The 21,332-nt window shown below is 44.1% G+C and overlaps 1 protein-coding gene across 2 annotated transcripts in view; it reads left to right on the top strand.

Annotated features, from left to right (window-relative positions):
* LOC141153989 (NACHT, LRR and PYD domains-containing protein 3-like) overlaps positions 1 to 21,332 on the top strand; it is a 102,632-nt gene that overhangs the window by 20,306 nt on the left and 60,994 nt on the right. Inside the window, exons 1-5 of one of the 2 annotated variants that reach the window (XM_073639342.1) lie at positions 3,171 to 3,574; positions 18,071 to 18,147; positions 19,340 to 19,500; positions 20,152 to 20,329; positions 20,582 to 20,644. In XM_073639342.1, coding sequence (XP_073495443.1) covers positions 18,114 to 18,147; positions 19,340 to 19,500; positions 20,152 to 20,329; positions 20,582 to 20,644 — 436 coding nt within the window. In that variant the 5' untranslated portion in view covers positions 3,171 to 3,574; positions 18,071 to 18,113. Of the gene's footprint in view, positions 1 to 3,170; positions 3,575 to 18,070; positions 18,148 to 19,339; positions 19,501 to 20,151; positions 20,330 to 20,581; positions 20,645 to 21,332 lie in introns of those variants that run through there. The other variant, XM_073639340.1, reaches the window with a different exon arrangement.

The raw sequence follows: 21,332 nt of genomic DNA on the forward strand, positions 1-21,332 counted from the left end.
TACAATTTACAATGCAAGGAAGTACAATTTACAATGCAATGTGTTATATCCCCTAATTCAGTGCACACAATGGAACAAATCTAGTACAACACTACAACTGTCTCATTTAGTAGTAGTAGAATGGGTACCGGGATGCCACATATACTCCCGGACAGAGAACACGGCTGCACTCTCAACAAACTATTTTATGCTGAAGGGAGACCCCGGCTCAACCCCTCAGATCTGTATTAAAAACCTGTTTTTTTGGGATAACTCATTGCTCATTGATCCCAGAAGCCCAAAATTTCTATCATATTTTGCATTATGATTTTACCTTCATTTAGAGACCACACATCGCATAACTGCAGTCTGCTATTCTGGTGTTTTTGCGCTACAGCTCTCCAGAAGGGCTTACAACTATGAAAAACTGACCATACATTCCTAGGCTGATTTGGTCACTAAAAATATGGGTCCCGTTACTGTCAGACGCATGGAACCCACAATATTTCATATTTCGTTTCGGAGTCGGTGCGGCTGGAAATTTCTGTTAAACTCTCTTTGAAGCTCGGGAAAGCAAATCTTCCCAGTTACAAGCCAATTAGTTCAATCCTGTCGCTAATTACCCCCTGCGCGTGCCAGGGACTAGAGGCTCGCATCCTAAATAGCTTGGTGGCGCCTCTTGGCTGCCATATGTTTGTGTAAGGCCTTTTGGCTGTGGGTGATAATTTGCAGGAATTTTCAGGAAGACACTGTAGGTTGTCATCTCTGGACTGTCAGCTCTCACAAGATGGATAAGGGAGGAGGTGAGATAGAAGAGGAGCTTGGGAGGAATGGTCAATATTCTGTTAATATTTTCCTGACATCAATATTTCCCTGACAGAGGACAATATTTTCCACGTTCACTACAAATGGCTGGATTTGAACCGCAGTTATATGTGATACGTCTGACAGAGAACCACGGTTTTAAATAGCAGGCCTGAAATTTACTAATATTATTCTACACAGAGATCTAATGTGAGTAGCTTGACCGACACACTGCAACGGAATGGAAATGGAAGAAATGTCTGATTTGGGAACAGTCTTATAGGTGATATGTCTGACAGAGAACCACGGTTTTAAATAGCAGGCCTGTAATTTACTAATACTATTCTTCACAGACACCTAGTGTGAATAGCTTGACCAACACACTGCAACAGAATGGAAAAGGAGGCCAATATTTTCCACGTTCAGTTCAAATTTCTGGATTTTTTCGCTGAAATATGGAACAGATCTGGCTTTATTCTGCAGTGAGAGCAAGCAAATGGAGCAGATAAATGGTATACTCTGGATTGCATTTTAAGCAAATAACTAAGATTAAGATAAAAAAAAAATTGGCCTGGCTTCTGACTCTGGGGCTATGTCTACAAATATCTGTAATTATTATAGCAGCAGCAGACAGGACTTTCAATGGACCCTCTTGTGCTGTATCATACACTGCATTCTGCCACATGCACTGCCTGCCTGCCTGCCTAGCACTGATTATATGCAGCGGGATTTGTCCTCAGAAGGACTGTTTGTTCAGATGAAAATATATATATGTTGTGGAATGCCTATACTAACAGGATGTTCAATGGACCCACTTTTGCTGTATCATGCACTGCAGTCTGCCACATACCCTGCCTGCCTGCCTAACTCCTGCTACCACCACTGAATATATGCAGCTGGATTAGTCCTCAAAAGGACTGTTAGTTAAGTTGGATATAGATATATGTTGTGGAATACCTATACTAACTATATACAAGCAAATCTCTCCCTGACTCAGCAGCACGTCTCCCTACTCTGCCTGTTTCCGGGGTAGACTGTGACGAGCATAGCGGCGAGCTTGTCGAGCACAGTGATGCTCCGGCGAGTACCAAGCAGTGGCAAGCACATTTGCTCATCACACGTCAGAAGTGACAGACAGTCGCCCTGCAGTTGGTTGCAGGAGATCTCTACGTTTGGCATTACAGGCATCTTGTTAGAGGCCGTCTCTAGGACCCAGCGGCTACCTTCCTCTGGCTAATTAACTCCCTCGTCTGGGTGTATAAATACGTGCTGCGTATCTGAGGGAGGTGCCGGCGATATTCATTACTCTTTGTGAAGGCTTTAGAAAGAGGAGTACTTGTTCCTGTCTGGTGCTTGAGGTCATGTGCGCATTTGTCTGGAGTTGTGTAAAGCTAAGCAATTTCCCCTGTTTGTCCTCCCTTGCTGTCTTTAGTGTTCAGTGGGGATCAACTAGTGCTCATCTCCTCCCTTCCCTAGCCTGAGTCTAATGCCAGGGAAAGACAGGGCGAAGAACGCATGCGGCGATTGGTGAAGAGCCAATATAGGGTCAATAGTTGAGACAGGGTGACACTAGACCACACTGGGAAATCTCCACTTCCCCCTTTCCCTAGAGTCTGGGCTTCCTTTCCCTCTTCCCTTTGTGTTGCATTAAGTCTTTTCCACACCTTGTGTGACAGAGGGCAATGATGGGGAGAACAATGATGGTGATGGGGGAGATGGCAGTATTGGTGATGGGGAGAGCAATGATGAAGGTGGGGAGAGCACTGATGGGGATGGAGAGAACACTGATGGGGAGAGGAAGAACAATGATGGAGGTGGGAGAGAGCAATGATGAAGTTGGGGGGGAGCAATGTTGAAGGTGGGGGATAGCAATGATGACGGGGAGAGGACAATGATGGAATGAGGGAGAACAATGATGCAGGTGGGGAGAGCAATGATGGGGATGGGGAAAACAATGATGGGGTGGGGGAGAACAATGGTAGGGGTAGGGGAGAAAAATGATGGAGGTGGGTGAGAGCAATGATAGGGATGGGGAGAGCAATGATGGAGGTGGGGGAGAGCACAATGATGGGGATGAGGGAGAGCAATGATGGAAGTGGGGGAGAGCAATGATGGGAATGGGGAGAGCAGTGATGGTGGTGGGAGAGATGGCAGTATTGGGGATGTGGAGAACAATGATGGAGGTGGGGAGAGCAATGATGGGGGTGGGGGAGAACAATGATGGAGGTGGGAGATTGCAATGATGAAGTTGGGGGGAGCCTTGATGAAGGTGGGGGATAGCAATGATTAAGGTGGAGAAGACAATGAATGAATGAGTGAGAAAAATGATAAAGGTGAGGGAGAGCAATGATGGGGATGGGGAGTACAATGGTGTGGGTGGGGGAGAACAATGATGGGGAAGGGGAGAACAATGATGGGGAGAAAGTATAATGATGGAGGTGGTTGAGATGACAATGATGGATGTGGGAGAAAGGACAATGATAGTGGTAGGAGAGATGACAATAATAGACGTGGGAGAAAAACAATGATGGGGTGGGGGAGAGGACAATGATGGATATATTTTGAATGGTGCTTGGCTAATAGTGTATTAATGGTGGGGTATATATCTGTAATCAGGGGCGCAGTGCGGGGGAGACACATGCATATATACAATATATCTGACCTTTTTAATTTTAGGGCTGCGGTGATCATTGTGACAAGATGAGTCATGGCTGGGAGATGTCGACATGAAGGTCTGAACAGATGGAGAAGAAGCAGCAGAAACAGACTCTAATCAGACGAGACATCAGCTGTAAGTGTCTGGATGTAAATATTATTCTGTATCGGCGTTGTGTGACATGGAGTGATAATGTTATCTGTAAAATCCCTTAGGCTGCATTCTCACATTTGTGTGAAATGTCCGTGAGCTGCCAGATTTTTTATTTTATGGCACGCGGACTCGTAGAGTTTTCTTGGTCGATTCACACATCCATGAAAATCACGGATCTGAGAATGAAATCCGCGAGGGTCAGAGAATGTCCTGTGTTGATTTGATTTTGAGGATCAGAATAGGACATACTCAATGCGTCTGTAAAAGCGGGTAGCACGCAGACACTGCACAAAGATTCAGGAATGTAGCCTTATTATGTATAGCACAGTCTCTTAATATATAGTGTACTCAGTTATTATGTATAGCACCGTCCTTAGTTACATAGTTTCCTTGTATTATGTATAACACCATCCCTTATTATGTACTCTCTAGTTATATATGATGCCATCCCTTATTATATAGCTTCCTCTTCTGTTATGTACAGTGCTGTCCCTTACATAGTGTATTCTTGTTATTTTTGTCAGTCACAGCGCCCTCTTTTATTACATACTAACAAACAAAGCAGCACACTGCAACGCTAAGTATGCGAACATGAAATATATGAAATTTGAATAGCATTACTGCTCTAGAAAATAGAAATAAATGAGAAATCTTAGCGCATAAATTGGCCAATTCATGTGTACCTGGTAGCCATGGTAAGGGGTTTCTCAAAATACCAGGACCCTACCAATGTGAATACTCTCTAAGGGACATTCGTCTGCTGATATGTGGGAAAGTAAGATCCTACTGCAATTAAAACCACCTGCAGCATAGAGGTGGAGTGCTCAGTCAAAGCTTAAACATAGAAACAGAAAAAACTGACAGCACTTCTAATACAAGAAATAGGTGTGAACATGTGCTTACTAGGAGAAGCTACCTCCTTAAAATACTAACAAACAAAGCAGCACACTGCAACGCTAAGTATGCGAACATAAAATATATGACATTTTAATAGCATTACTGCTCTAGAAAATAGAAATAAATGAGAGTCATAATTGGGGCATTCTTATGGAAATTTGAGTTTTATTGGGACATTCATGGGAGTATTGGTATCCTGACCAGGAGGGTTTGGGTTCTGAGATGGATATTCTTGTCACTGGGACATTTCTGGGTGGACTGACAATGTGATTGGGACATTCCTGTGAGAATTAAAGTTCTCATTTGGGACATATCTTTAAGGATTGGGATCCTAATTGAAACACACCTGGGTAGATTGAGGTCAGAATCAGGTCATTCTTGAGGTCTTGATTGGGACATTCTTTGGAAGATTGGGACATTCATGGTAGGATTGTGCTACACGCACGCCGCTAGGTTCAGATAGGGGCGAGACAGGTTATATGAATTCTTTGGAATCCTGGGGGAACCGTTACTCAGGGCGACCATAGACAATGTGCTGCAGCTTCTCTCAGGTACACAGGCGTATAGACCCTCAGGCACAGACACGTAGGTTGTCTTACTTGCTGACCAGACACACTTGACAAGAGTCCTCATAAACGGTAGAACAGTAGCATTTAATAAGAAGCCGCACAGCCAGTGCAAGTTAAGTCTTATGAGCAACAGGCTCCAGTGACAAACAGTACAGTTTCCTCTCAGCACAGCAGTTCACAGTCTTCCCAGTAGTACAGGACAGCACAGTTCTAATGCAAAGGAACATTAATGAACACAGCATTCCTTACAGCACAGTGAGATGGAGGAGGGGGGAGGGTTTGCTGAGGGAAATGATCCATGTGACACCATTTATTTCAGTCCTTATCTTTCTGCCTGACAATACTCTGCACTGCTAGTTCAGGAACTTTACCTGACCTGTGCTTAGCTTTACTCCTGACTTGAATCCTTTTCATTTGCAGAGGCACTTCTGTGAGATACAGAACACACACACCACCTTTCTCTTCGGCTCCAGCCAGACAGTAAACAACTTGCCTACAATCCCCCTGGGGCTCTGCTAAAACACTCCCCTTCTCCTGTGACTGTTTTAACCCCTCTAGTTGCTGGATGGTTCTGGAGCACAACACTTCCTGTCTCATGTGCTTGTGTTACTTCTAATAGTTGCTGAATGCTTTTAAAGCAACGGCACTACTTCTGCATGTCACAATTGTGGTCTGAATTGGTATATCTATAGGGGGATTGGGACATTCCTGTGAGGATTGGTGTCTTGAGAGTATATTAATGGGATTTGGACATTCCTGGGTGAATTGAAGTCATAATTTGGGCATTCTTACTAAAATTTGGGTTCTTATTGGGACTTTCATGGGAGGATTGGTGTCCTGAATGGGAGGGTTTGGGCCCTCAAATTGATATTCTCGACATTGGGACATTTCTGAGTTGACTGATAGTATGATTGGTACATTCCTGTGAGAATTGAAGTCCTCATTTGGGACATACCTTCAAGGATCGGGATCCTAATTGAAACACACCTGGGTAGATTAAGGTCAGATTCATGACATTCCTGGGGTCTTGATTGGGACATTCTTTGGAAGACTGGGACATTCATAGTAGCATTGCGGTCCAAACTGGAACTTTCTTGGGAGGATTGGCATTCTGATTTGGACAAATAGATACACAAACATAGGCCTATTTCAGGAGCTGCTTGACCTCACCACATTTTTTACCACCAGCAACAAGAATCCCTGTTGTCCACATTGTATTAGAGTTCACAGAAAAATGTACCTTAAAATTAAATTTTATTATATATGCATGTAAAGGCTCATCTGAGGGAAAAGACACAAAAAATGTTTAGAAACAACCAGGATCTATACCCTGATGAGTAGCTAAGGTTTGTCTCTATTGGTATCCCTATCAGGCCCTACCTAGCCTCAGAGGATGACACCCTAATTGAATGGAAATGGTGCCCCCGCTCAACAAGGACTCGCCCTGGGGTTACTGCCAGGCCCTGTGGCCTATATAAGGCCCTATTCAGATCCTAATTATAAAGCAGAATAAATAGAGCAAAAAGCTTAATGTGAAATGATAAGGGACAGATCAAGACCCCTGACATCTTAGGTCATATAGTCAGTAGTATTTGATTTTACAGGAAAACAGTGATGGATACTATATCTCCAATTAGGACATATAGACCACCTATGATGAAAATTACTCATATGATTTGGACATATGAAAAAGTGTAAATATACCAAAGGACCATCTAATACAATAAAAAATATAAAAAAGTACTTCACACAGAATCACTATTTTGATAAATTAGATAAATTCTACCCAATCAGGTTATCAGGGGTGTTTTTTTTATTTACCAAATACCCATTTGGGTCAGTGGGTGATGGCAGGTTTAAAGAGTCCTAATCCTCAATCGAGTGTCTGGGGTACAGATACAAAAGATAAGTAATATTCAAATAAATGAAGAACGACACTATAAGTAGTAGACAACTATATTACCTAAACTGTCAGGGGTCTTGATCTGTCCCTTATCATTTCACATTAACCTTTTTGATCTATTTATTCTGCTTTATAATTAGGATCTGAACAGGGTCTTATATAAACCACAGGGCCTGGCAGGGACCCTAGGGCCAGTCCTTGTTGAGCGTTGGCACCATTTGTGTTCCATCAGGGTGCCAAACTCCGCGGCTAGGTAGAGCTTGATAGGGATACCTATAGGGACAGACGTTAGCTTACTCTGTATAGTTGTTTGTTTTTTTTAAACATTTTTTTGTGTCTTTTCCCTCATGTGAGGATTTTAATCCATATCTAATAAAATTTAATTGTATAGTATATTTTTCTGTGAACTCTGACTTAATCTTATATACCACTTTTCTTTCATAATCTGTGAGTTTGTCTACATTATAGTGTTGAAACTCAAATATATTTTCTAGTTTTGTGTATAAAGATATTCCTAAGTTATTTAGGTCTTGACTGTGGCAATCTGGAGTGGATTGGGGTCCTAATTAAGATTTTTAAAAAAAAAAAAAAAAAGTTGGCCAAGACTGGTTGGGTTTAAACACATGTAATAATTCAATAACAGGTAACCAGTATAATGTCGTAAACTGTCCCTAAACCCTATAAACTCTTGACTAGAGATGAGCGTTGTTCTACTCGAACTGTTCGCCAATCTCAAATTCGAGCTGTTTTGGGCGGTGTTCGAGCCGTTCGGCGAACACGAATAATTTGAGAAAAATTCGGCTGTTCGAGGTTATGTTCGATAACTGTTCGTGCACCAAAATCATAACTGGATTTTTTCTCAGTAATGATGAAAATTAATGTTAATACGCAGTTTGAGTGTACAGCGGGGTGGGGGGATGGATCTCTGCAGGAACAATGAAGATCTCCATTTTTTTTTCTCTTTCCCGCATTTGCAGTGGGGAGGTGCAATCTGTCAGCCTATCAGCAGCGCACACACGGAGCGAAGTGCTTTTTTTCACACAAGCAAGGGCATGTGTCATTGGCAGTGTATGTCACATGTCCTTGCCCTATAAGACCAAGCCATTTTCCCCGTCGCCACCATTTTCTCACTGCTGCAGCTGCGTGTTAGACGGCACCGCTGTTGCTGTGTGCGCTATACCTTGTTAATTTCAAGCCAATTTTCGCACAAATATACAGATAGCTTGGGAGTAGGGAATAGTTGTGATTGCAGTCCTTTTAAGGACTAGGTTACAGCATTTCCTACGACTTTTATCAGGGAGGTCTGTGCTCTTAAATAGATAGGTTGTGGGAGTAAAGACTAATTGTAATTGCAGTCCTTTTCAGGACTAGGTTACATGAGTTCCTATCAGTTTTTGCCAGGCAGGTCTGTGCCAGTGCTGTGCAAGTTTTTTTCACAGCATTTGGCTGAATCTAGCAAAGCTAATCCTTTTTGGCCTATTGCAGAGTGTGTTAGTCAGTGGAGTAGCCTATCTGTGTTGCAAGATATAACACCTGTGTATAGAATACCAATTTTTTTACTGCACCTAGTGAAGTAAAATCTTTTGGGCATAGCATCATTCTATTAGTCCATCTATACTGACCTCCATCAGGTTGCAAACTGAATATAATTTTTTTCTGCATCTAGCTCTGAAAAAATATTTGGGCTTCTAGCAGTGTGTGGGACTTGGTCTATTAGTCCATCTATACTGACCTCCATCAGGTTGCAAATTAAAAATAATTTTTTTCTGCATCTAGCTCTGAAAAAATATTTGGGCTTCTAGCAGTGTGTGGGACTTGGTCTATTAGTCCATCTATACTGACCTCCATCAGGTTGCAAATTAAAAATAATTTTTTTCTGCATCTAGCTCTGAAAAAATATTTGGGCTTCTAGCAGTGTGTGGGACTTGGTCTATTAGTCCATCTATACTGACCTCCATCAGGTTGCAAATTAAAAATAATTTTTTTCTTCATTTAGCTCTGAAAAAATATTTGGGCTTCTAGCAGTGTGTGGGACTTGTTCTATTAGTCCTTCTATACTGACCTCCAGCAGGTTGCAAATTGAATATAATTTTTTTCTGCATCTAGCTCTGAAAAAATAGTTGGGCTTCTAGCGGTGTGTGGGACTTGGTCTATTAGTCCATCTATACTGACCTCCATCAGGTTGCAAATTAAAAATATTTTTTTTCTGCATCTAGCTCTGAAAAAATATTTGGGCTTCTAGCAGTGTGTGGGACTTGGTCTATTAGTCCATCTATACTGACCTCCATCAGGTTGCAAATTAAAAATAATTTTTTTTTGCATCTAGCTCTGAAAAATATTTGGGCTTCTAGCGGTGTGTGGGACTTGGTCTATTAGTCCATCTATACTGACCTCCATCAGGTTGCAAATTAAAAATAATTTTTTTCTGCATCTAGCTCTGAAAAAATATTTGGGCTTCTAGCAGTGTGTGGGACTTGGTCTATTAGTCCATCTATACTGACCTCCATCAGGTTGCAAATTAAAAATAATTTTTTTCTGCATCTAACCCAGCCAATAGTTTTGGCCTAATACCACAGTTTGGCCACTCAGCTCTGCTTGGTTACCATCCATTGTTTTTTTGTGCAAACAACTCCAGAGTTGTGAATTAGTTAACCACCAAAATGAGTGGAAAAAGGCCTGCTGCTGGTGGAAAGGGGAATAGGCGTGTTGGGAAGGGGAAAAAAGGTTGTGTCCGTGGGGTAGGTGTTAAAGCAACAGTAACATCTGCAGAAGAAAGACCATCTTCCAGCCAAACTAAAATGTCTACTTCTTTTAGCGGACAATGTGATAAGATCCCTTTCTTACGGCCACGCCAATCGCTACAAATTCCAGATGAGGTACAAAAACAGCAGGTGCTTCAACGGATATCAAGTGCTCCTTTAAGTGGGCTCTCCTCCACATCAACTTCAACATCACAAATACTCCAGTCCTCAAAGGTGTCACCCAAATCGCACTTGCTTCCTCACAGCTCCCAAATCTCCAGCTGCCCGTCTGAGTATGAGGTAGAACAGATGGTTGAGTCTGCAGAGCTGTTTACTCATACTATAGCCTGGGAATCAGAGGTCGACTCCAGCGCTTCTGTGAATCCAGACGAGGAAATGATCTGCACTGATGCCCAGAATCTTTATGAGTCGGATCCAGGACCAGACGCAGAAGGTTCTGACCATAATGTAGACCCTCATTCCCAAACTGTAACTCCTGTTGGTGGAGACAATGAGGAAGACGATGATAAGACTCAAATACCTGATTGGAGCGACAACTTTAGTTTTTTGTCAGGGCAGGAACAGGTTGGCTCTGAGGACGACGGGTGTGATAACGCACAGGGTGATGATGATGAGGTCGGAGATCCCACTTACTGTCAACCCACAGTCAGCCAAGAGATGAGGTCAGCAGAGGAGGTGGAGGAAGATGCTAGTGACGACGAGGTCAGGTTGCGCCTTCCTGGACAGAGACGTAGTACTGGAAGCACGTCAACAACTGCATCCTCAAACACAACTCTGCCTCTCACCACAAGTCGTGGTGGCTCTTCAGGTCGCATGGGTGCTAAGCCTTGCATAGCCTGGGCATTTTTTCAGATCGATAAAGATGACCCAACTCGTGTTATCTGTAACATTTGTCAGCAAAAGCTAAGTAGAGGCCAAAAAATACATAGTTTGAGTACTTCATGCATGAACCGGCACATGGACATGAAGCATAAGTTGCAGTGGGAAGCTCAGTGTGCTACAATGCGGCCTAGCCGGCCGGGCCAATCACCGTCTGCCATATCTTGTGCATCCGCGGCCTCTTCATCCTCTGTGACTGGGGGGACAGCAGTCACACCTGTTTTGGGGCGCAGACCTGCCACCTCTTTACCCGCAACAGCCAGCGTGATTGGCAGGTCATCATTTTCTTTGGAGGTGGTAACACCAGCTGGTGTTGAGCGCTGTCCGACATCGATAGCACCACCTTTGGATCAAGGCAACCTAACATGTCCGCCTGCATCTTCCTCACAGACCGGCAGTTTGCCGGGGACACCCTTATCAACCCCGTCTAAGCACAATAGCCAGCCCTCGGTCCCTCAGATGTGGACAAGTAAAAGACCATTTCCTCCTAGCCATGAGAAAGCTAAGAGGTTGAATTTCACCATCTGCAAGCTCTTGGCTACAGAAATGCTGCCTTTCCGCCTGGTGGACACAGAGGATTTTCGAGACCTTATGTCCGTCGCAGTGCCCCAGTACCAGATGCCCAGTCGGCACTACTTCTCAAAGAAAGGTGTGCCTGCGCTCCACCAGCATGTCGCACACAACATCACCGCTTCTTTGAGAAACTCTGTGTGTGACAGGGTGCATTTCACCACAGACACTTGGACGAGTAGGCATGGACAGGGGCGTTACATGTCGCTGACTGGGCACTGGGTAACTATGGTGACAGCAGGACAAGGGGCTGCTGTCCAAGTCTTGCCGTCCCCACGAGTTGTGCGTCAATCCTCTTTATGTCAAAGTTCCTCCACTGCTTCTGCCTCCTCAACCTCCTCTCGGTCTTCCACCTGCACCCAAAGCCTGTCTGGTCATGCCACAAGCTTTCTAACTGCGCAGAAGGGATCCTGCAGACCTCCTTACTATGCTGGCAGTAGGGCTCAACGTCATCAGGCGATTTTTACATTGAAATGTCTGGGAAATGTGAGTCACACAGCTGAGGAGTTGTGGTCAGCTCTGGAGAACCAATTTCATGAATGGTTGTCTCCACTGGACCTGAAACCAGGGAAGGCCGTGTGCGACAATGCTGCAAACCTGGGTGCGGCCCTTCGCCGGGGCAATGTCACACACGTGCCTTGTATGGCTCACGTGTTGAACCTGGTTGTCCAGCAATTTTTAGCCCACTATCCCAGACTAGATGGCCTTCTGCAGAGGGCACGGTCGCTGTGTGCTCACTTCCGCCGTTCGCATCCCGCAGCTCAGCGACTTACATCTCTACAGAAGTCGTTGGGCCTGCCACTTCACCGGCTAAAATGCGATGTGCCTACCCAGTGGAATTCAACTCTGCACATGTTGCAGCGACTGTGGCAGCACCGACAAGCCCTGGTGCAATACGTTCTCACGTATAGCCTGGGCCAACGAGATTCAGAGGTGGGGCAAATCACGCTGGAGGAGTGGTCTCAGATCAGGGACCTATGCACCCTTCTGCACAGTTTTGAAATGGCGACGAAGATGTTTAGTGCTGACGATGCCATTATCAGCATGACTATTCCGGTGATTTACATGCTGGAGCACATGTTAAACAGAATTCGGAGTCAGGTGGTGGCACAAGAGGAGGTGGAGGAAGTAGAGGAGGAGGAGTTGTATGCGGAAGGGCTAACATCTGCAAGGTCCAGACGGTCGGCAGCACCAAGGCGGCAGGCATGTGAGGGTGGGGGAGATGGTTTTACCAGGGCGCATGGTAGCAGCCAAACTAGTGAGGAAGGTGCAGGAGCCCAGGAAGAAGTGGAGGACGAACTGATGGAAGACTCATCAGATGAGGGAGACCTTGATCACAATTCTGTTGTGCGAGGTTGGGGGGAGAGGACAGAGGAAGGAAGCATGATTGTTACCTCGCCACCAACACAACAGGGACTTGGTGCTCCTGGATGCGCAACACACATGAGTGCCTTCTTGCTGCACTACCTGCAACATGACCCTCGAATTGTGAGAATTAGAAATAATCCTGACTACTGGGTTGCCACACTGTTAGATCCCCGGTACAAAAGTAAATTTGCAGAAATTATTCCTGCCATAGAAAGGGATGCACGCATGCAGGAGTATCAGCAGAGACTGTTGCAGAATCTTACATGTGCTTTTCCACAAAATACCAGTGGTGCACGTAGTGAATCTCACAGTTCCAACTTGCCAACCGTGGGACCGTCAAGTGTTCAGCACTCAAACCGTAACAGAACCACAGTATCTGCTGGTAACATCAATTTTGCGGAATCATTTCACCACTTTTTTAGCCCATCCTTTGCAAGGCCACAGGAGACAAGAAGTCTGACACATAGTCAACGCCTAGAGACGATGGTACAGGAGTATCTCCAAGTAAACATTGAAGCCACGACTGTGTCACTGGACCCTTGCTCTTTTTGGGCTTCCAATCTGGATAAATGGCCGGAGCTAGCCACTTACGCCTTGGAGATCTTGTCATGCCCCGCAGCCAGCGTTCTGTCTGAACGTGTGTTCAGCACTGCTGGTGGTGTGCTGACAGATAAGCGCACGCGGCTCTCCACTGATAATGTAGACAGACTCACGTTCATAAAGATGAACAAATCATGGATCCGAAACGACTTTTCTACCCCTGTGTCATCCTGGGGAGAGTAAAAGCTTGATGATTGGTTAAAATCACCCTACCAACCGTTTTAAGCTTTCAAATTACTAATCATGTTTATCTGTATCTTGACTGGAAAATAATTTGGACTTTGTAGCAGTGTGCAGCACTGATCCTATTAGGCCATCTATACTAAAGCTTCACCAGATTTAAAATTAAAAATAATTTTTAGCTGCATCTAGCCCGGAAAATAATTTTGGGGCTCCGAGATGCGCAAGGCACATAAGTGCCTTCTTGCTGCACTACCTGCAGCATGACCCTCATATTGTCAGAATTCGAAGTAATCATGACTACTGGGTTGCCACACTCTTAGATCCCCCAAACTTTTCGATCAACCTTTTCATTTTAATAAAGACCAAAAAAATGGTCATTTTTGAAATTATAAGCATTAGCAGGTTGTTAGAAACTGAAATCAAACAGTTTTCAACTCAAAACTTTATTCTAGGTGATGTTACATTTTCACATAGGACCCCTTGTTCGAAAGGAGCTTCTGAACTCTCTCGTCCATTGAATTTGTCAGGTTTTGGATGGTTTCTGCTTCAATTGTTTTGCATGAGTACAGAATACCCTCCCAGAGCTGTTGCTTAGATGTGAACTGCCTCCCGCCATCATAGACACTCCTTTTAATAATGCTCCAAAGGTTCTGAATGGGGTAGAGGTCAGGGGATCATGGGGGTCACACCATAAGTTTGTCCCCTTTTATGCCCATATCAGCCAGAGATGCAGATGTTTTATGTGCAGCATGGGATGGTGCATTATCATGCAGAAAAATGATCTTGCTGTGAAATACACGGTTCTTCTTCTTGAACCATGGCAGGAAGTGCTGTTTGAGAAAATCCACATACATTATGGAGTTCATCTTTAGCGCCTTCAGGGATCCTAAAGGGGCCGACAATCTCTCTCCCCATGATTCCAGCCCAAAACATTACTCCACCTCCTCCTTGTTGGCGCTGTAGCCGTGTTTGCGTGGGGTGTCCATCAACCAGCCATCCTCCACTCCATCCATCTGGACCATCGAGCGCTGCACGGCACTCATCCGTGAACAAAACAGTTTTGAAATCAGTCTTCATGTAATGTTTGGCCCACTGGAGCCGTTTCTGCTTGTGTGAAGTGGATAGAGGAGGTCGACAGGATGGCGCATGCACAGCTGCAAACCTCTGAAGGACCCTGCATCTTGTTGTTCGGGGGACGTTGGAGGCACAAGCAGCTTCAAAAACTTGTCTGCTGCTATGACAAGGCTTTTTTGCCGCTGCTCTTTCAACCTGACGTAATTGCCTGTAGGAAAGAGTCCTCAATTTGCCCTTATCAGCACGCACACGTGTGTACTGTGAATCAGCTACATACTTCTTGATTGCCAAGACACTTCATCCTGATCATCGCACAATGTTGATTGTAGTCATGCCTTGACCTAAACACTCCACAATTTGTTGCTTCTCAGCAGCCGACACATCCTTTTTCTTTCCCATTTTGGCAGAAAATGTAGGCTGCTTAATAATGTGAGAGAGCCTTCTTAAGTAGTCTTGCCTTTCATTGGACACACCTGCCAAACTAATTAGCACAGGTGTCTGCAATTGCTTACAGTGATATAAAGAGCCCTGACACACATCACCATCAATGAGTTTAACTGACAAACAAACAAATTCTTCCCTTATCACTCCTAAACACTTTTTGTATAATAATTTGGAACGCAGTGTACATGTGCTTTTCCACAAAACACCAGTGGTTCACGTAGTGAATCTTACAGTTCTAACTTGCCAACCGTGGTCTGTATGGAGTTGTTCAATAAAGGGCCCAAAATTAAGATAAAATAGATGGGAGAGGTCTCTATGAATAGGAATTCCTAAGTATTTGATACCCTGTGAGGGCCAGGCAAAGGGAAAGTTGGACTGGATGGAATCCTATATGGATTTGGGGAGGGAGACATCGAGGGCCTCAGACTTCGCTGCATTGATTTTAAAATTTTACCATGTAACAAAGTGATCTATTTCAGCCATAACAGCATGGATGGATATATGTGATTGAGTGATATATACTAGGACATCATCAGCAAATAGAGAGCACTTGTACTCGGTGCCTCCCACCTCAATTCACCTAATATTGGGGTTATGGCGAATTGATGAGAGCAGGTGCTCCGTCACTATGATGTATAAGAGAGGGGACAGAGGACATCACTGCCTTGTCCCATTGGTGATTGTGAAAGGTGATGAAAATGTTCTGACGCACCCCCTGGGCCTTGGGACACCCGGAGCCGGACCCTTTTTGGTGGATGCTGGTGGTTGTAGTCTTCGTGGCGGCGACCCAGTTCCGTGGCTCAGGGCGGTCAAACCAGTGGCGGAACTATTTATGTGGTTTTCATGTTTAAATGTCCGACTACGCCACCCGTGGATTGCGGTCAGAGTGAACTGCCGCTACAGGGCAGACCACTGAGGCTGGTGTTGTGGGTGCAGCAGAGCGTAGCATAACTCCCCACGGGAGGAGTATAGCCTCAGGGCAGTGTATGCGGAGGATGGGGGTGATGGTGCAGGGCAGCAGCAGTAACGACACGGAGTCAGTGATGCAGTTCAGGGCCTTTACTCACAGTTCTTATTATCCAGACCACGTCTGCAGGTAACGGCTGCCCACGTCGTACTGTGCTCACCAGGTGAGGGGCTCAGACAACTCCCAGATAACTTTGGAGCACTTCACAGGACCCCCTTTGTGTGTCCTTTGTCTGGCCTTTCTTACCAACACTTCTGTCCGGCTGCCTCGGGCCTCCTCTTGGTAAACTTGGCGCCAGTTTCCCTGACCCTATGTGGTGCCTTCCTAGCGGGTGTAGCGAGGGGCTGCGCCACATAAAATGTCAGAGCCTCCGGTTTCTAGCTGAGGGTCGTTTCCTGCCTCCACTAGTTCGGGGACCGGTCTCCCCCTTTGGCCTGACCCCTCCACGCAGGTGGATTCGGGCGTGCGGTGGCGACTCGCCCGTCCGCACCCCTGGGATCCCTTCATTCCTCGTTCCTGGAGCCTTCTCCGCTCCTCTTCCTTCCTTCTCCCTCTTCCAGGCCTGGGCCTCTGTTACTAGGCCCGCCTCCGGAGCAGAGCTCATGCAGAGCCCCTGCTCCCTGCCACTTCTGCTCAGATTTCTCTGCACTGAACTAAGATGGTGCCCACCTTTTATACTCCCTTCTCAATGCACCCAGGAACTGCTTCCTCCCTGCTCCTGCACTACAGGGTTCCCCTTCCTCAGTGTTCCCTCCCCCCACTCCAGCCAGGGACAGGGACTGTCGTGCCCATCTCAGGGGCATATTGGTCGCCCTGCCCCACGGCAATGTGGTGTAATGCATGCAGGTGTCGGGTCCTGATCCACACTCCATCCTTACCTGAGAGTGAGATATCACACCTCTGGGTGAGGTGCAATACGTCTGTAGCAACCGAGCCCTCAGGGTGCTACAGTTCCATTTATCTTCAGCCTAGGTGACGTATTGCGATACAGGGCCGTGATTTTGGCTATAAAAGGGTCCCCTAGACCCCTACCCCAAGCTTTTTAAGAGAATCATATATGGCGTGCCAGGAGACTCTATGGAATGCTTTCTCAGCATCCAACGAGAGTATCTAATTACAAATTTTTAACTGCATCTAGCCCAGGAAATACTTTGTGCCTAGTAGCAGTGTCTGCTAGTGAGCGGATTATCCCGGCTGTTAAGCAAGCTGCACCACCTGTAGTTTAGACACTTAATTTTTTCAAAGGAAATGCTTCGGGACCATGGGATACTTAGTGAAGAGCATCAGGAGGCACCCCAAGGCATAGGGGCTGGGACTGGCAGTAGGATGCCTTGCGGTGGACAGCCGAGCTCGATCCTTATAAAAGCTTTTTAACTGCAGCAGCTTTAGTGGACGCTACTGGAGCTGGAATTACCGCGGCTGCTGCCATGAGACTTGCCCTCCAATAGATCCTTGTAAATGGATTTAAAGTGTATTCATTCAAATTAGAGAGACAATTTAAATTAAAAAGCTTAGAGCTGCCTCCACCACAGGGGGGCTCGCTCGACCCACCAGCGGACAGGCACCAGTATTGGGAGAGGGGGGCTGGCCGTCAGGGTTCACCGCGGCTCTGGCACAAACCCGGCGACACGGAGGTGGCACGGGCAGGAGCGGACTGGCCGTGTCGGCTTCTCACTTTTTGGATTTTAGAAGGGCATGACATGCCTATATCTGTGTCTCCCCCTCCTTTTACTCCTCCACCTCTTTTATTTTCGCATGACTATATGTATTTGTCACTTTTCCATGTGTTAGTTATGTCTTCTGAGCAGTTTGTCAGCTTTTGGACACCTTTGAAGGTGTTTTCTATGTGTTTCTATGTGTTTTTGTTTGCCTGCCATTGGTTTTAACGGTGTTCGAAGGTGTTCGACGAACAGTTCGACGAACAGTTCGGCGAACACACGGGTGTTCGACGAACCGAACCGAACTCGAACACTACGGGGGTGGCTCAACACTACTCTTGACTGAGTCAAGAGATTGTGTGTGTGTGTGTGGGGGGGGGGGGTTCAAAACAGATAGCTGTCTACAAAACAAGTGTTCAGCCAACATGGGCACCTGCATTGACCAATATTGGTCTTGCTTACTCCTGTTCATCGTGTTACGATCACTACACCATTGTTATAGCTTGAACTCAATGGCCTTATGTCTATCTTCAACCTTATGAAACCATGTAATACTTTACGCTTTAACACCATTAAAATCTACTACTTTGTTTTGAAATTTTAGATTGAAGTTTGAAGAAATCTTTAAACTGTGGAGAACAGAAGCCATGGAGCAAAGTTGTTTAAGAGTCATCAGCGATGGTCAGTAAGGTCACTTTGGTCACCCCAGTAATAAAAGTTGAAGACAAATGGATATGTTCATCATGAGCATGCGACAGATTCTGACACCTCCCTCAGGAACAGTGATTGATAAATGGCTTAGTTTCAGTTGTCTTCTAAACCATCCGCGCATTGGTGGACTTTAGCCTCATTAGATTGAGTATTCAAGTTGAGGAAGTCACATTTGGTAGCCATCAGACACATGGTTTTGTGGGTAAAACTGAGAAACTACTGGCATAATTGCTTATTGGCTGTTTCATGTGGCTGGATCATTGGTGGTAAGTGGCTGATGCATTATGGATCCCCATCCTTAAAGGGGTTGTTCCATGAACAAAAGTTTATTTTATTCACTAGATCTTGGAATGAAAATAAGGTCCACAATAGGAAGTGATTAAAAAAATGTTCACGTGCTGAGATAATCTTATAAATGTACCCCTGGAGTCTACTGTGTAATGACCGTGCAGGAACATGCTCTGATCATACCACATCTCCTGGGCAGGAGAGGACACAAAGCACTGAGTTATTCAAATGAGGGAAAAGTACAATAGGAAGTGATGGTTTACATGATAACTTCAGAAAATTAGGAGCTAATATATTTAAATTCTCCTGATATTTATACAGTGGGAATATCGATATGAGTGTCATGAGGAGAATGCACATATTATGACAATTCCCATTATATCAGTGTGTGGATATTGGAAGGATATTATTTGCTTCCTGAAGAGATAATGCACTACTTACATTTATAAGAATAGTATACACAGTCTGGTTGGACTTTATTTTATATTAGTATCCATAATTTGATCTGAACGTGAACCGTTAGGACAATAGTGGATAGATTGCGAAAATAGTACGGTGGATATGTAAATATATATTTTTAATAAATCCAAATAAATGGTAATTTTTAACTTAGATAGTCCTCTTCAGTCAGTGAATGAGTTAATTTAGTGAATTTGAACTATTGGAGTACTGAGGTCCTCACTCAGTGAATTGAATGCATCTTAGTAATATTGAAGTCAATTGTATGATTCGGAGCAGCTTCTTTCTCAATGTTGATCTTGTTTCCTAATAATTTACCTCCTTGGTTTTGAGCTTTAGGAATTATGGTAGCCATAATTAGTGAGTATGCCAAAATTGAGAAGAGTCATTGAGACAATGCGATTTTCTTATCTAGATGACATTGAACAGTTTCACCAGCGACTGTTACAGTATGAAATGTCCACCCTGAGGATTATGTATAAATACTTCCGGAATGACCTGACACACATAGTGGAGAATTTGGAGACTCGGAACTTCCTCAGCGAGCTGAGGTCTCGAAAAGTCCCCATGGAGATGGTGAGAAGAAAGTCTTTCATATACGTAAAAGGAGTCATTTTCTCCAAAACTATTAAAAGCACTAAGGTATAATCTGGTTAAATTTTCTGACCAATTCATAACTCATCTTCAAGACTCTGAACCTAAATTAACTCCTTCTTTGACCTTCTAGTTAATTATGACTAATTAATAAAATGACCTGTATGACAATGAGACAGCCCCCAGGATTTTCTACAGGGGTAATTGTCTCCAAGAAGATATGGGATATGATGGTGCCAAATATAAGTCTAGGTAGAAGGAAGGTCTTCTCCAAGAAAATGATTTTCTCTATTTACGTCTGATCAGAGTAATATGAGGTGAATGAGATAGAGACAACTAGGTCCTATAGTATCGGTATAACCATACATAGATAATTCATCCAGAAGCCCATCGAGGTGTTTTTGGAAGATTTTGTCTTGAGTAACCTAAAAAAAATCCAGTTTCCGTAGACAGTAGCTTACATTTAACATATGATCAAGGTTGAATCAAGGATGATGGAGAAAAAGCTTGGTGGGAAGTTATCTTCATAGTAACTGTGAGGTTGACGCATCGTGGGCATTTTCCACTTTTGCCCTCACTAAAATCCCTGCATCTGAGGAATTGTAAAAAATTATAAATGTATTTCTTTTTCAGGATTACCTTCTAATGGAGAAAGAATTAGGATCCTCGGTATTTTCGGAACTTCTAATTAAAGATATTTTGGACATGGGGCGAGATGCAGTGCTAGCGTTGTGGGAAAGTCTTTTTGTCCTACAGAATAATTGCCAAAATCCTAATCTGATTGGAGTAATGGCTGAATTTATTGAAAGAGGTAATGATGTTATATTTTAGATACATATGAGCTATAAAAAAATTATTGTTCAGATAATACCCTTTAATTTTGGAACTATCTTAAAAAGATGCCCATATTGTCTGATCTTTCATTACTCACTATACAGATATTACTCCTGTGCCTTTATTTATGTATTTTTTGAACCCCAGTAACTCTGGATATTTATGGGTTGAGCCCAATGACTGAAATGGTTTCAGATGTCTGGCTATCTGCTTGTTTCTTTTATTCTAGGTGATACATTAGTGGCACAGATCATTCTGGATGAAGATGGACACCAGTTATATCACCTAAGCGGTAAATTATTCACATATTGGAATCCAGTACAGGCAATTGTTAAACTTTATGTACTCATTTTAAGGGGCTTTCCCACAATTTCCATGTTTCACCTATTTACAGTCTAGGAGATACATTTCTGGTTGATTGGGGCCCCTCCGTTAAAACCGATCTCCAAAATCCATTGTTGAATCTTCAAAGTCTATGGGACTGAATAAAACAGTCGAGTGCCGAAACTTTGACCAACCAGGGGACCTCACTCCATATAGATCATATGCCCTAATAGGAAATATAGAACATAGATGAGACAACCCCTTTAAGTTGAATTTCAACTTCTCCTTGAAAAAAGGAACTAAACCTAATTATTCATTATCACATTAATAGAAGTAAGCATATTTTGTAATCTTAATGTCACATTTCTCTTCTTCACTCTATGTGTATGGCAGTTAAGTCTCTTGACTTTCACGCTAAACATGTCCATATGCTTCCATTGCCTGACAAAAGCCCAAGAGTTTTCTTTTGGTCAGTAAGTATACTGAGAAAAAAAGGTGAGAAATAAAATAGAAGGCTAGCATCTAACAGAGGCCTATGGAGAAATGTCAGCCAATACTGAGCTTCTTTTCTCTTTGCAGTGAGAAGGGGAGAAACATAGTTGCACAAGGGTGCACTTTGGATCCTCAAATGTACTTCTCCTTATAGAAATTCTCCA

The sequence above is a fragment of the Phyllobates terribilis genome, unplaced genomic scaffold (genome assembly GCF_046119375.1).
Source record: "Phyllobates terribilis strain yellow unplaced genomic scaffold, ASM4611937v1 Scaffold_7__3_contigs__length_470593459, whole genome shotgun sequence".
NCBI lineage: Eukaryota > Metazoa > Chordata > Amphibia > Anura > Dendrobatidae > Phyllobates > Phyllobates terribilis.